Here is a 13,337-nt window from a genome sequence, read left to right on the forward strand (position 1 = left end):
CAAAAAAAATTAGCCAGGCGTGGTGATGCGTGCCTGTAATCCCAGCTACTCAGGAGTCTGAGGCAGGAGAATCGTTTGACCCTGGGAGGTGGAGGTTGCAGTGAGCCAAGATTGCGCCATTGCACTCCAGCCTGGGTGACAGAGCAAGACTTTGTCTCAAAAAAAAAAAAAAAAAAAAAAAATTAAATTAAAAAACGGGCTTATTTTGAGGCTCCAATATTGTAGGCAGCAGCAGGGTGGCTTAATCTAATCCAGTCATCTATACTCCATGACAGGAGTCCTACTTTATTTCTCACCACATGAACCCCCTTCTATAACATCCTTTATCTGTCCTTCTCTCCATCTGTTTTACACTTGCTACTGAATTGGCACCAAAGGGCCTTACTTAACCCAGCTGTGGCACACAACTTATGATGGCCATTTTCATGCTGCTGTCTCCTGGTTTATACTCTTATGCATACTGTCTCCACTACTCTCAGTGCCAAAAGACAGACAGTGATCATCTCTTCACTACCATCCAGAAACCAAAGTATAGCAGTCAAAGCGACTTTTAAAAACAATCCTCATCATCCCTCTACAGAAATGATAGCTACAAGAGGTTACTTTTCGGTTCCACATTTTCCCCAGCAATGATACCAAAGTAAGCTAAACTATTTGCCAAGGATATGGGAGTGGATGACAGTTGTGAGAAATAAGCTGAAATTTTAACCTCAGTCGCTAATCCTGGAGTTTTTAGCTTTCAAATATTGAAAACATTTTTAAATGCAAACCAGAAAAAACTGAGTACAGAGAAATCGAATTACTAAGTTAGGGGATAGATAAGGCAAACATTCATTAGTTCACAAAAGGAACCAATGGTGCGGAAGTAGTGCTAATGGTGGGAAACACATGTGCCTAGGAAGCAAGAGTTCCAGTCCCTGTTCTGCCATCACCTAGGCCAGTACTACCCAAATGGTAGTCCTTAGACCAGCTATCTCTTACTAGTCTGTGACAAGATAAAAATAAAAATTCCACTGGAAGCATTCAGAAACGTTTACAGCCATTTGAGAGAGTAATTTTTTGTCTGTTGAATCTCATAATTAAAAGTTGGGGCTTGAAAGATTTATGGATGGTGGCCGGGTGCAGTGGCTCACGCCCATAATCCCAGCAATTTGGGAGGCTGAGGCAGGTGGATTACAGGGTCAGGACATTGAGACCATCCTGGCCAACACGGTGAAACCCCCGTCTCTACTAAAAATACAAAAAATTAGCTGGGCGTGGTGGTAGACGCCTGTAGTCCCAGCTACTTGGGAGGCTGAGGCAGGAGAACAGCTTGAACCTGGGAGGTGGAGGTTGCAGTGAGCCGGGATCACACCACTGCACTCCAGCCTGGCAACAGAGCGAGACTCGATCTCAAAAAAAAAAAAAAAAAGATTTATAGATGGTAAGTTATTACATGGAAAATGCCCCATATCATTAGTCACCTGAGAAATGCAAATTAAGACCACAATGACATACCATTACACGCTTATCGAAATGGCTTTTTAAAAAAAAACGGCCAGGCGCGGTAGCTCACGCCTGTAATCCCAACACTTTGGGAGGTTGAGGCGGGCAGATCGCTTGAGGTTCAAGACCAGACTGGCCAACGTGGCGAAACCCTAGTCTCTAGTAAAAATACAAAAATTATCCAAGAGGCCAGGCACAGTGACTCAAGTCTGTAATCCCAGCACTTTGGGAGGCCAAGGCGGGCGGACCACAAGGTCAGGAGATCGAGACCATCCTGGCTAACAGGGTGAAACCCCGTCTCTACTAAAAATACAAAAAAAAAAATTAGCCAGGTATGGTGGCGGGCGCCTGTAGTCCCAGCTACTCGGGAGGCTGAGGCAGGAGAATGGCGTGAACCCGGGAGGTGGAGCTTGCAGTGAGTGGAGATCGCGCCACTGCATTCCAGCCTGGGCGACAGAGCAAGACTCCGTCTCCAAAAAAAAAAAAAAAAAAAATTATCCAGGTATGGTGGTGCGCGCCTGTAGTCCCAGCTACTTGGGAGGGTGAGGCAGGAGAATCGCTTGAACCCAGGAGACAGAGGTTGCAATAAATCAAGATCACACCACTGCACTCCAGCCTGGGTGACAGGGTGAGACTCCATCTCAAAAACAAAAAGCAAACAAACCAAAAAGCCCAGGCATGGAGGCTCACACCTGTAACCCCAGCACTGTGGGAGACCAAGGCAGGAGTTTGAGACCAGCCTGGGCAACACAGGGAGACCTCATCTATATAGAAAATAAAAAATTAGCTGGGCATGGTGGGGTGTGCCTGTAGTCCCAGCTACTCAGGAGGCTGAGGCAGGAGGATCGCTTGACCCCAGGAGCTTGAGGCTGCAGTGAGCTATGATAACACGGCTGCACTCCACCAGGGGCAAGAGAATGAGATCTTGTCTCAAAAAGAAAAAAAAAAGACAACTAAAATACCAAATGATGGCAAGAATGCAGAACAACTGGAACTCTATTTTATTACTATTTTTTAACAGAGATGAGGGGATCTCTCTCTGTTGTCCAGGTTGGCGTCAAATTCCCGGCCTACAGCAATCCTCCCACATCAGCCTCTCAAAGCCACTATACTTTCGAAAGTGACTTTGGAGGCCGGGCGCGGTGGCTCACGCTTGTAATCCCAGCACTTTGGGAGGCCGAGGCGGGCGGATCACGAGGTCAGGAGATCGAGACCACGGTGAAACCCCGTCTCTACTAAAAATACAAAAAAATTAGCCGGGCGTGGTGGCAGGCGCCTGTAGTCCCAGCTACTCGAAGAGGCTGAGGCAGGAGAATGGCGTGAACCCGGGAGGCGGAGCTTGCAGTGAGCCGAGATTGCGCCACTGCACTCCAGCCTGGGCGACAGAGCGAGACTCCGTCTCCAAAAAAAAAAAAAAGAAAGTGACTTTGGAAAGTCACTTTACCAGAAAGTCACAAATTATTTGTCAGCTTCTTAGAAAGTTAATGTAACTATTATTATATGATCCAATAAACACACTCCTAGGTATTTATCAAAAGATATTCACACACTTGTACACTACTGTTTTTGGCAGCTTTATTTATAATGTCCCCCAAATGGAAAGTGTCCTTCATTTGATGAATGCATAAACAAACCACAGTATAACCATACAATGGTATACTATTCCCCAATAAATAGGAAGGAACTACTAATCACGACAACATGAATGAATCTCAAATGCAATAGTTTAAGAGCAAGAAGCCAGACTCAAAAGGCTACATATCGTGATTACACTTACATGACATTCTGGAAAACAGGAGACTAAAAACAGATCAGACTATGGGCAGCCCAGCCCGCCAAGTCCTCGCCTGGCTGCACGCCAGCCTGATCAAGCCATAGCCAGGGGACACAACAACCCAACCTAGCGGGGCCAGTCACCACCTGGTCTGGGGATCATCTCTACCACAAGGGGCTGAGGTACAGCTGCCCTGGAGAGGGCGGAAGGCCAGGCATGTGGGCTAAACTGGCAGGCCACTGCAACATGTGAATGTTTCCAGGCCAGCAAACATTTACTGAGTATCTGCTATGTATAAGAACACTGGCAGCAAGCCCTCCAACAAGCCGGTCCCTGAGAGGAGCATGTGGACAGTGCCTGTGTGGGCCAGCGGACCCTCTCTGGAGCTGGCCCCCTCATCCGCTCCAGATTGTGGCCTGGCCACTGTGCCTCTTTTCTTGGCTGTGATGGGGCTTGGGGTACTTGTTCCCCTCCTGCCTGACCATCAGGTGCCAGCTGGCTTCACTGTATCCTTGGGAAACTGTGGAGCTGGGGCATGGAAGAGTGGGGACATGGCAGAGGCCTGAAACTCAGCTCAGAGCCTCAGGGAGCACAAGGTGGGGCATAGCAGGACAATCCCAGTCTCGGAAACCAGTTGCTTACCTGCCTGGCCTCCAACCCCCATGTGACTTATCCACCTGACAGAGTGAGTGGATAAACCCAAAGTACCTTGGAGCACTTAAAGTCCTGCACGGATGTGAATTTTATCAACTCTAAGATTCTGAAGCACCACAGGGACAGAAGAGAGCCATCTTGAAGCTAATTGTGCTAGCTAAACAAAGGACTAATTAGAGACTAATTATTCCATTTACAAAATAATTTTTCACTTTTTTTTTTTTTTTGAGACAGAGTCACACTCTCTTGCCCAGGCTGGAGTCAGTGACACCATCTTGGTTTACTGCAACCTCTGACTCCTGGGTTCCAGCGATTCTCCTGCCTCAGCCTCCCGGGTAGCTGGGATTACAGGTGCCCACCACTATGCCCGGCTCGTTTTTTGTATTTTTAGTGGAGACGGAGTTTCACCATATTGGCCAGGCTGGTCTCAAACTCCTGATCTCGTGTGATCCACCCGCCTCAGCCTCCCAAAGTGCTGGGATTACAGGCATGAGCCACCACACGTGGCCACTCCTGATGTTTTAAGTGCCATGATACTCTCCTGGTTTTCCTCCTGCATCTTTGGTTTTTCCTGAGTCCTCTCTGCACTTTCTTCTTTGCAGTCCCCCGGATGTTGGTGTTCCTTCAGCATTGTGTCCTGGAGTCTACTCTTTCCCACACTACACTCTCTCCTGCAAGATGCCATCCTTTCTCTTTTCCTAATTTTTTTTTTTTGTTTAGATACAAGGTCTCTCTCTGTCACCCAGGCTGGAGTATAGCAGCAGGAACATAGCTCACTGCAGCCTCAAAGTTCTGGGCTCAAGCAATCTCCCCAAGTCAACTATGATTACAGGCACGCACCACCAGGCCCAGTTAATTTTTTTTTACTTTTTGTAGAGACAGGCTCTTTGCTATGTTGCCCAAGCTGGTCTTGAATTTCTGGCCTCAAGCAATCCTTCCACCTTGGCATCCCAAAGTGCTGGGATTACAGGTGTGAGCCACTAGGCCTCGCCTCATCCATTTTTATAATCTTTATTTATTTATTTATTTTTTGTTTTTGAGACAGAGCCTCACTGTCGCCGAGGCTGGAGTGCAATGGCGCGATCTCAGCTCACTGCAACCTCCGCCTTCCAGGTTCAAGCAATTCTCCTGCCTCAGCCTCCTGAGTAGCTGGGATTACAGGCATGCGCCACCATGCCCGGCTAGTTTTGCATTTTTAGTAGAGACGGGGTTTCACCATGTTGGTCAGGCTGGTCTCAAACTCCTGACCTCAGGTGATCCACCCACCTTGGCCTCCCAAAGTGCTGGGATTACAGGTGTGAGCCACCATGCCTAGCCCCATTTTTATAACTTTAACTGCCATGAATATGACAGATTTCTCACTCTTCTTTCTAGACCCAAATATTCATCTGCTTGAACAGCTCCATCTGGAAGTCCTATTAGCAGCACCTTAGCTTATCCAAAACTGAGCTAACCATCTTCTCCCCACACCTTTCTGCTATTCCATACCTTCATAAATAGCACTGTTGCATACCTAGGTGTCCAAAACAGAATCCTAAACTTCATTTTGACTCTGATTTCTTCCCATACCTTTCGGAGTCCACTTCTCCGCCACTAACTTTTTTCAGGACACCACTATCTTTCTTGGGTTAATATAACAGCCTTCTACTGATCTCTGTGCCTATCTCTTCTCCATTATAGCTAAGTAACTCTTTCTTTAAAAAAAAAAAAAAAAAAGCCAAATCAGATGTAACTCCTTTTTTAATAAATAAAATTTTAATACATTTTGTAGAGATGGGGTCTCACTATGCTGCCCAGGCTGATCTCAAGCTCCAGGCCTCCCACCTCAGCCTCCCAAAGTGCAGGAATTATAGGTGTGAGCCACAGTACCCAGTCTCACTCCTCTAATTAAAACCTTGACTCCCCACTATTCTCAGAATAAAGCCAAGATTTTTTTTAACACGGCTTACAAGGCCCAATCCCATCTCCTATTCACCTCTTGAGGTCCGTTTATTGCTATGCTTTACTCACTTGGAATTATCAGCTCCCTAAACCGATGGTCTCCCCTCTCTCATCTCTGTCTGTATTTATGCCTGCTCAGTTCTCCTCCAAGTCTCTGCATGTTTCTCCTGCGAGAAACATCTTCCAGATTTTAGATAAAAGATTGTTTATTCTGGGAAGGCTTTCTTGACCTCCCTTTTTTGTGCTCCAGCATTAGCTCCTTACCACTCTCTCACTGTATTCTAATGCCTATTCATGTGTCTCTATTCCTGTTAACCTTCAAGCTTTCTGAGGACAGACACCATGCCTTGCTCACAGTTGTATCCTTAAGATGTGAACCACGCCTGGCGCGTAGCAGTCTATCAATAAATGAATCTACTAGTAAGATTCCATTCGCAACTCAAAATTACCTCCCTTAAATTTCTGAAACTTCAGCCAGGCGTGGTGGCTCAAGCCTGTAATCCCAGCACTTTGGGAGGCCAAGGTGGGTGGATCACCTAAGGTCAAGAGTTTGAGACCAGCCTCGCCAACAAGATGAAACCCCATCTCCATTAAAAATACAAAAAATTTAGCCAGGTGTGGTGACGCGCATCTGTGGTCCCAGCTGCTCGGGAGGCTGAGGCAGGAGAATCACTTGAACCAGGGAGGCGGAAGTTGCAATGAGCCAAGATCGCACCTCTGCCACTCCAGCCTGGGTGACAGGGTAAGACTTTGTCTAAAAAAAAAAAAAAAAAAAAAAAAAAAAAGAAATTCTGAAACATATCCCCTAATGAAACTATTCTTAAAATTCCTGAAGTGTTCTCTTAACATCTGTAATACTGTGACCACCTTTCCAGACACAGAGAACTTAATCATATTTTAATATTAACCCAAGAGAAAGGAAATGTTCTGTACAAAAGAATATGAATGAGGCCAGGCGCGGTGGTTCACACCGGTAATCCCAGCACTTTGGGAGGTCGAGGCGGAAGGATCACCTGAGGTCGGGAGTTCGAGACCAGCCTGACCAAAATGGAGGAACCCCGTCTCTACTAAAAATGAGCTGGGCATGGCGGCGCATGCCTGTAATGAGGCAGGAGAATCGCTTGAACCCGGGAGGTGGAGGCTGCAGTGAGCCAAGATCGTGCCTTTGCACTCCAGCCTGGGCCACAGAGTGAGACTCCGTCTCAAAAAAAAAAAAAAAAAAAAAAAAAAAAAAGAATATGAATAGAAATTGGCCATAAAGCTAAATACTACAAACATGACAGTTCCTAATTTTTATAATAAATATGCACTCATTCAACAACTTGAAAGATTAAGGTCCCTTCTACAACTGAGGTTCTATAATTTTCTGAAGTATGTGATTGCCACTATGCACAAAGCTCTATGAATTTCTGTACCAGTAACCTCTTGTACTCTTCTTAGCCTCCACTTTCTATGCCCTCACATTTGTCCTTAGACTGCTAGTTTATTTTTCACCTATTCTATAGTGTCTATGTATCCCTCACCTTCACTCCATGAATTATTCTGATTACACATGTGCATTAATGTATATGTGTGGTGGATGTCAGCCCAAAGTTGGTGCTAATGGAATACTGCCATGGCTCAAAACATTTTTACTTTTATTTTTTATTTATTTATTTATTTATTTATTTATTTTTTGAGACAGGGTCTCGCTCTGTGCTCACTTTAGCAGCACATACACTAAAATTGGAGACAGAGTCTCGCTCTGTCGCCCAGGCTGGAGTGCAGTGGCTCGATCTCAGCTCACTGCAACCTCCGTCTCCTGGGTTCACGAGATTCTCCTGCCTCAGCCTCCTGAGTAGCTGGGACTACAGGCATGCACCACCATGCCCAGCTAATTTTTGTATTTTTAGTAGAAACAGGGTTTCACCATGTTGGCCAGACTGGTCTCAAGCTCCTGACCTCCGGTGATCCACCCGCCTTGGCCTCCCAAAGTGCCTGGGATTATAGGCGTGAGCCACCGCACCTGGCTTCAAAACATTTTTAAAAATTGCTCTTTCAGAATAGATCCAGCTGCATATTTTTCCTTCATGTTTTGAGAATTGATATGACTTCTGAAAGTTTTCAACAGTAATTCAAAGCCATGTATGATAAATATCAGAGGAGATCAAACAGTAGTATCGTAAAATGTGGAATGACTATAAAAGTAACAAGACTGGTTTTCTCATGCAGCTTTAAATGACACTGAAAGCATCAGTGGGGCTGGTTGCAGTGGCTCACGCCCATAATACCAGCACTTTGGGAGGCTGAGGTGGGCAGATTACTTGAGGTCAGTTTGAGACCAGCTTGCCCAACATGGTGAAACTCCATCTCTACTAAAAATACAAAAACCAGACGGGTATGGTGGCTTGAGCCTGTAATCCCAGCTATGGGGAGGCTGAAGCAGGAGAACTGCTTGAACCCAGGAGGCGGAGGCAGCAGTGAGCCGAAATCACACCACTGCACTCCAGCCTGGGTGACGAAGTGAAATTCTGTCCAAAAACAAAAAACAAAAAAAAAAACAAAAAGCAAGTATCAATGGTAAACCATACTGTATATAGCTTCTCAGTGTGGTTACTTCAAAGGTCATAACTTCTCTTGGCCACCTGCTTATCAGTCTGACCATGCAAAAAAGGTTTGTAGCATAATGTTAAGTGAAAATTTCAGAACTGTGTATTTTAGCTGGGCATGGTGGCACACGCCTGTAGTCCTAACTGCTGCTCTGGAGGCTGAGGCAGGAGAATCACTTGAGCCCAGGCGGCAAAGGATGCAGCAAGCTATAATCGTGCCGCCGAACAAGACTGTCTTTAAAAAAAAAAAAAAAAAAGAAATCTCAGAAATTGTATATACTATGATCCACAATGTAAACATAAGTATATAAACAAGAAGTGGAATATAATATGTAAAATAAATATTGCTGTTGTGAGAAGGAGAATTAGTTCTTTTCCCTTTTATCAAAATTATTTCGGCCAGGTGCAGCATCCCATGCCTGTAATCCCAGCACTTTGGGAGGCCAAGGTGGGTGGACTGCTTGAGCCCAGGAGTTCAAGACCCGCCTGCGCAACAAAGTGAGACCCCGTCTCCACAAAAATTATAGAAAGTTACCCTGGAGGCTGAGGTGGGAGGATCACCTGAACCCAAGAGGAGGAGGCTGTGGTGAGCCGTGATCACACCACTGCACTCTAGTCTGGGTGGCAGTGTGAGACCCAGTCCGTCTCAAAAAAAAAAAAAAAAAAAAAAAAAGTTGTTATGGTATTGTCTTTTTAATAATCTTTTTTAATCAGCCATTACTGAACCAGGCACAGTGATGTGCACCTGTAGCCCCAGTTACTGACAGGGCTGAGGCAAGAAGATGGCTGAGCCCAGAAATTGGAGAACAGCCTGGGCAACAAAGAGAGGAGACCTCCATCTCCTAAAAAAAAAAAAAAAAAAAAATCAAAAATCAGTCATCAGGCCGGGCACGGTGGCTCAAGCCTGTAATCCCAGCACTTTGGGAGGCCGAGGCAGGCGGATCACGAGGTCAGAAGATCAAGACCACCCCAGCTAACACGGTGAAACCCCGTCCCTACTAAAAATACAAAAAATTAGCCGGGCGTGGTGGCGGGCACCTGTAGTCCCAGCTACTCGGGAGGCTGAGGCAGGAGAATGGTGTGAACCCGGGAGGCAGAGCTTGCAGTGAGCCGACATCATGCCACTACACTCCAGCCTGGGTGACAGAGCGAGACTCCGTCTCAAAAAAAAAAAGAGAAAAAAATCAGTCATTATTTCATACTCACTGAATCAGAGAGAGATCTGTTCTATTCAGTAAGAAATAAGACTTTTCTAAAATCTTTCAATTTTCCGTTCTATTTCTAAATGCCAAAGAAAAGATAAGACTCACATTTATTTTTATTTTTTTCTTTTTTTCTGCTCCTGCCTAAGGACTCACATTTTTGATGATGCATTTGTTTTTACAAGAATATTGAGCTTCCGAGTAAAACCTTTGTGAAATCAGAGCATAAGCTTAATTAAGGTCAATAAAATAAATATAAAATACCTTTTAATTATAAACACTACGATTAAAACATATGTGGAGAGAACCCCAAAAATTTCTTTTTAAGACACGTAAAAAGGCAAACTGAAATCAATCATGTGTTTCTAATGGTTAATCACTATCTTCTAAAAAGAATCCCAGAAATTATCAATAGAAATTCACAATATTTCAAGAACACTCAAAGGTATTTTCCCTCTGTAGATTTTCAGATGCCACTGTCTACTGATTGAGGGACTCCAGCAATCAAGCTATGTAGACTAACAGAAACAGAATTAAAGCAATTCAGTGTGTCAATTCATCTCATCACACTTTGGTTTTTGTGTGTACCTAATAAAAATGTTGCAACAGAAGAAGTAATGTGGCGTTAAACCAATCAGAGTTTGGGAAGAGTAGTAATTAGCATAAGAAACTGAAAATTAATTAAGTGGCTTTTAGGGCCAGGCGCGGTGGCTCACGCCTGTAATCCTAGCACTTTGGGAGGCTGAGGTGAGTGGATCATTTGAAGACGTGAGTTTAAGACCAGCCAGGCCAACATGATGAAACCCCGCCTCTACTAAAAATACAAAAATTAGCCGGGCCTGGTGGCAGGCGCCTGTAGTCCCAGCTACTGGGGAGGCTGAGACAGGAGAATCGCTTGAACTCGGGAGGTGGAGGTTGCAATGAGCTGAGACTGTGCCTGGGCGATCTGCACTCCAGCCTGGGCAACAGAGCGAGACTCTGTCTCAAAATAATAATAATAATAATAAGTGGCATTTTTTTTCTTTTTCTCTTTTTTTTTTTTTTGAGAAATGGTCTTGCTCTCTTGCCAGGGATGGAGTGCAGTGGCATGATCTACTCACTGCAGCCTTGAACTCCTAGGCTCAAACAATCCTCCCACCTCAGCCTCCCCAGTAGCTGAGACTACATGTCGGTGCCACTACATCCAGCTCATTTTCTTTTTTTCTGTAGAGATGAGGCCTCACTATGTTTTGCCCAGGCTGGTCTCCAACTCCTCGCCCCATGTGTATCTCCAGCCTCTGTCTCCCAAACTGCTAGGATTACAGGAGTGAGACACCGCGCCAGGCCCAAGTGGCATCATAAACCATCTCTAGGAAATCTAAAGGATTAATAATGATATTCACTTCTCTATCAGATTCACTGCAAAGATTTTTCTATATAAGCATAATGCAGCAACACTAACTTACACACACAATAATCTTCTCCATAGCAATGATTTGTTAGACATTAGGAAATCCTTTACGTATTTAATATAATAATCCAATCCTTTATATCTTCAATAATCCAATCACAAAGTTTAAAAATATTAAGAGAAGTTATCATGCAACTCCTCACCCCAATTTTATTACAAATTTTACTTTACTAACTTTGACCTGATGTTCCATGCCCACAAGCTAGATAACAATGCGTCAAATATCTCGTTATCATTGCAAAGCAAAAAAATAAAACTAGCTTTAATATAAAACGGTAACTAGTATACAACCTGTAGTAGTTAAAACAATATGAAATTTTACTTAACCAGATATTGCACGTTAAACTCTAGGAACATTAACAGTGGAAACATTCTCCGCATCTAACAAATTACGAGATAAAGTATAGATCCGTTGAGAGAGGGAACTAACATTCTGACCTCCTTCCAAAATGACAAACTAGAACGGCAAAATTACACTCAGGCACATTGGAGTACTCTTCTCTCAAATCACTCCACAGAGAACTTCATCATTTGCTCCGCCCTCTAATAACTCATGCAAGAAAAGTTCAGCACCATCAGAGAGAAACAAGACACAGAGAATTCACAGAATGGCTTTAGGGCCTTTCCTCCAGGCGGTAAGAGGATCTGCGTGTGCCCTTCGTAGGGGTCCAAAGGGAGAGAACAACCTAGGCCTAGGGTTTCGGGGATACTGACACCCAGAAACAGATTTTCTCTCAAAGAAGTTTCTGCCGCCATCCCTATCTTATCAGCAGGAGGCCCGGCGCCATCGTCTCCGTCTTTATGGTTTTATTATGGGGAGGTGGGAAACGCCACCCTGGATTTCTCCAGGCCTCCCCTATTCAGCTTGGGGGTTCCCCCTCATTCTTCCCTCAAAGCCTCAGTCCCTGAGGTCCTCCTCAGCACCCCCCGCTTCTGGCGGCCTGTCCCCCGTGAAGTGTAAAGGCACGGCCGAACCCACCGGCCTCGCCGTGAAGGCGGGAGGGCCCGAACCCGCCAGGGCCACGGCGATGGCTCCGAGGGGCCCAGAAAGGGGAAGGGCAGGCCGGGAACCGGGGCAGAATGACCTGGCCGGGGAAGAAAGGAAAAAAGGAGGTGAGGAGATGCACCGCACCGCAGGGCTGCACAGAGAAGGGAAGATGATGAAGGAGGAGGAGGAGGGCGGTGGCCCGGGTGCGGCCCCCCACTCCTCCCGCCCCCGGGTCCCCGGGCCGGCGGGGGCGGACGGACTCGGCCCATTCCCAGGTCTGGGCTGGCGGGGGGTTGGGGGATCTCCCTCCACACTACTAGGAGATAGAGAACGAGGGTATCGGGAGCGCGGGGGGGCTGTCTCCCGCCTGAACCCGGAGACCCCGACGCCGTCGTCGCCTCTTCCTCAGGAGGGAGGACGGGAGCTGTGGGTAAAGCCCGAAGGAGGAATGCCTGAAGGTAAGGGGAAGCCCGGGGCAGACCCGCCGCCCGCTCCAGACCCCACTCTCCACCTTCCGGTAACCGCGTCTCTTACCGGTGATGGTGGTGAACTGTTGAATTAACCCCTTCAGCGCCGAGGACGCCGCGGAGCCCCCGTGGGCAGCCATCTTACCGCCGCCGCCGCCGCCGAACAACAACACAGACACACACGGACTGCCCTCCCCCACCTCGCCGTGCGCTGTGCGCAGGCGCATTGACCGCCCCTGAAGCCCCGCCCCTCCCGCCCCCAGCGGTCTGCGCAGGCGCATTTTCCCACCGGGCCGGCGCGCTCCCCGCTCTCCGGTTGGCTGCTCGATGCTGCCTGCATCCTTTTTGCCACTGCTGGTGCCTTCCTCTCCGGGCTCCAAGGCTAGCCTCGCAGGCGCGGTGTCGACTCCTAGATTCCGAAGGAAGCTTCGGTCTCGGCAGATAGTTCTTCGCATTTCAGCTTCGCGAGCTTTATTGACAGAGCCAACTGCCGATGGCAGTATTTTTTCTGTTTTGCAGTTCCACCGCACTCTATTAGGTTTCCTGCAGGTCCCATCAAAATGCAAACCCTACCTCCTCGCTTTGAAGCGACTCTCCCCGTACTCGCCCCCCAGCCTCTAAACTAATGGCTTAACTAACCGATTGCGGCGAGTGAAATACCAGAACCCTTCATGCCAAAGAAAGCACTTAGCGCAGGGCTGCCACCCAGTAGGTTTTCATAAACGATTGTTTAGTCTGCTTTCCCTAAATAAATTGGCCATCACGTCTCCCGTTAGGGTCTTAATGAG

At 46.6% G+C, this 13,337-nt stretch overlaps 1 protein-coding gene across 1 annotated transcript in view; it reads right to left on the minus strand.

Annotated features, from left to right (window-relative positions):
- The window catches only part of UBXN7 (UBX domain protein 7), a 69,847-nt gene extending 56,917 nt beyond the window's left edge, over positions 1-12,930 (minus strand). The window contains exon 1 of the mRNA XM_058426201.1: positions 12,617-12,930. Within this exon, the coding sequence (XP_058282184.1) occupies positions 12,617-12,830 (214 nt within the window). The 5' untranslated portion in view covers positions 12,831-12,930. The remainder of the gene's footprint in view (positions 1-12,616) is intronic.
- Between the last annotated feature and the right edge of the window lie 407 nt (positions 12,931-13,337).

Source organism: Hylobates moloch, unplaced genomic scaffold (assembly GCF_009828535.3).
Source record: "Hylobates moloch isolate HMO894 unplaced genomic scaffold, HMol_V3 SCAFFOLD_13, whole genome shotgun sequence".
Taxonomy (NCBI): domain Eukaryota; kingdom Metazoa; phylum Chordata; class Mammalia; order Primates; family Hylobatidae; genus Hylobates; species Hylobates moloch.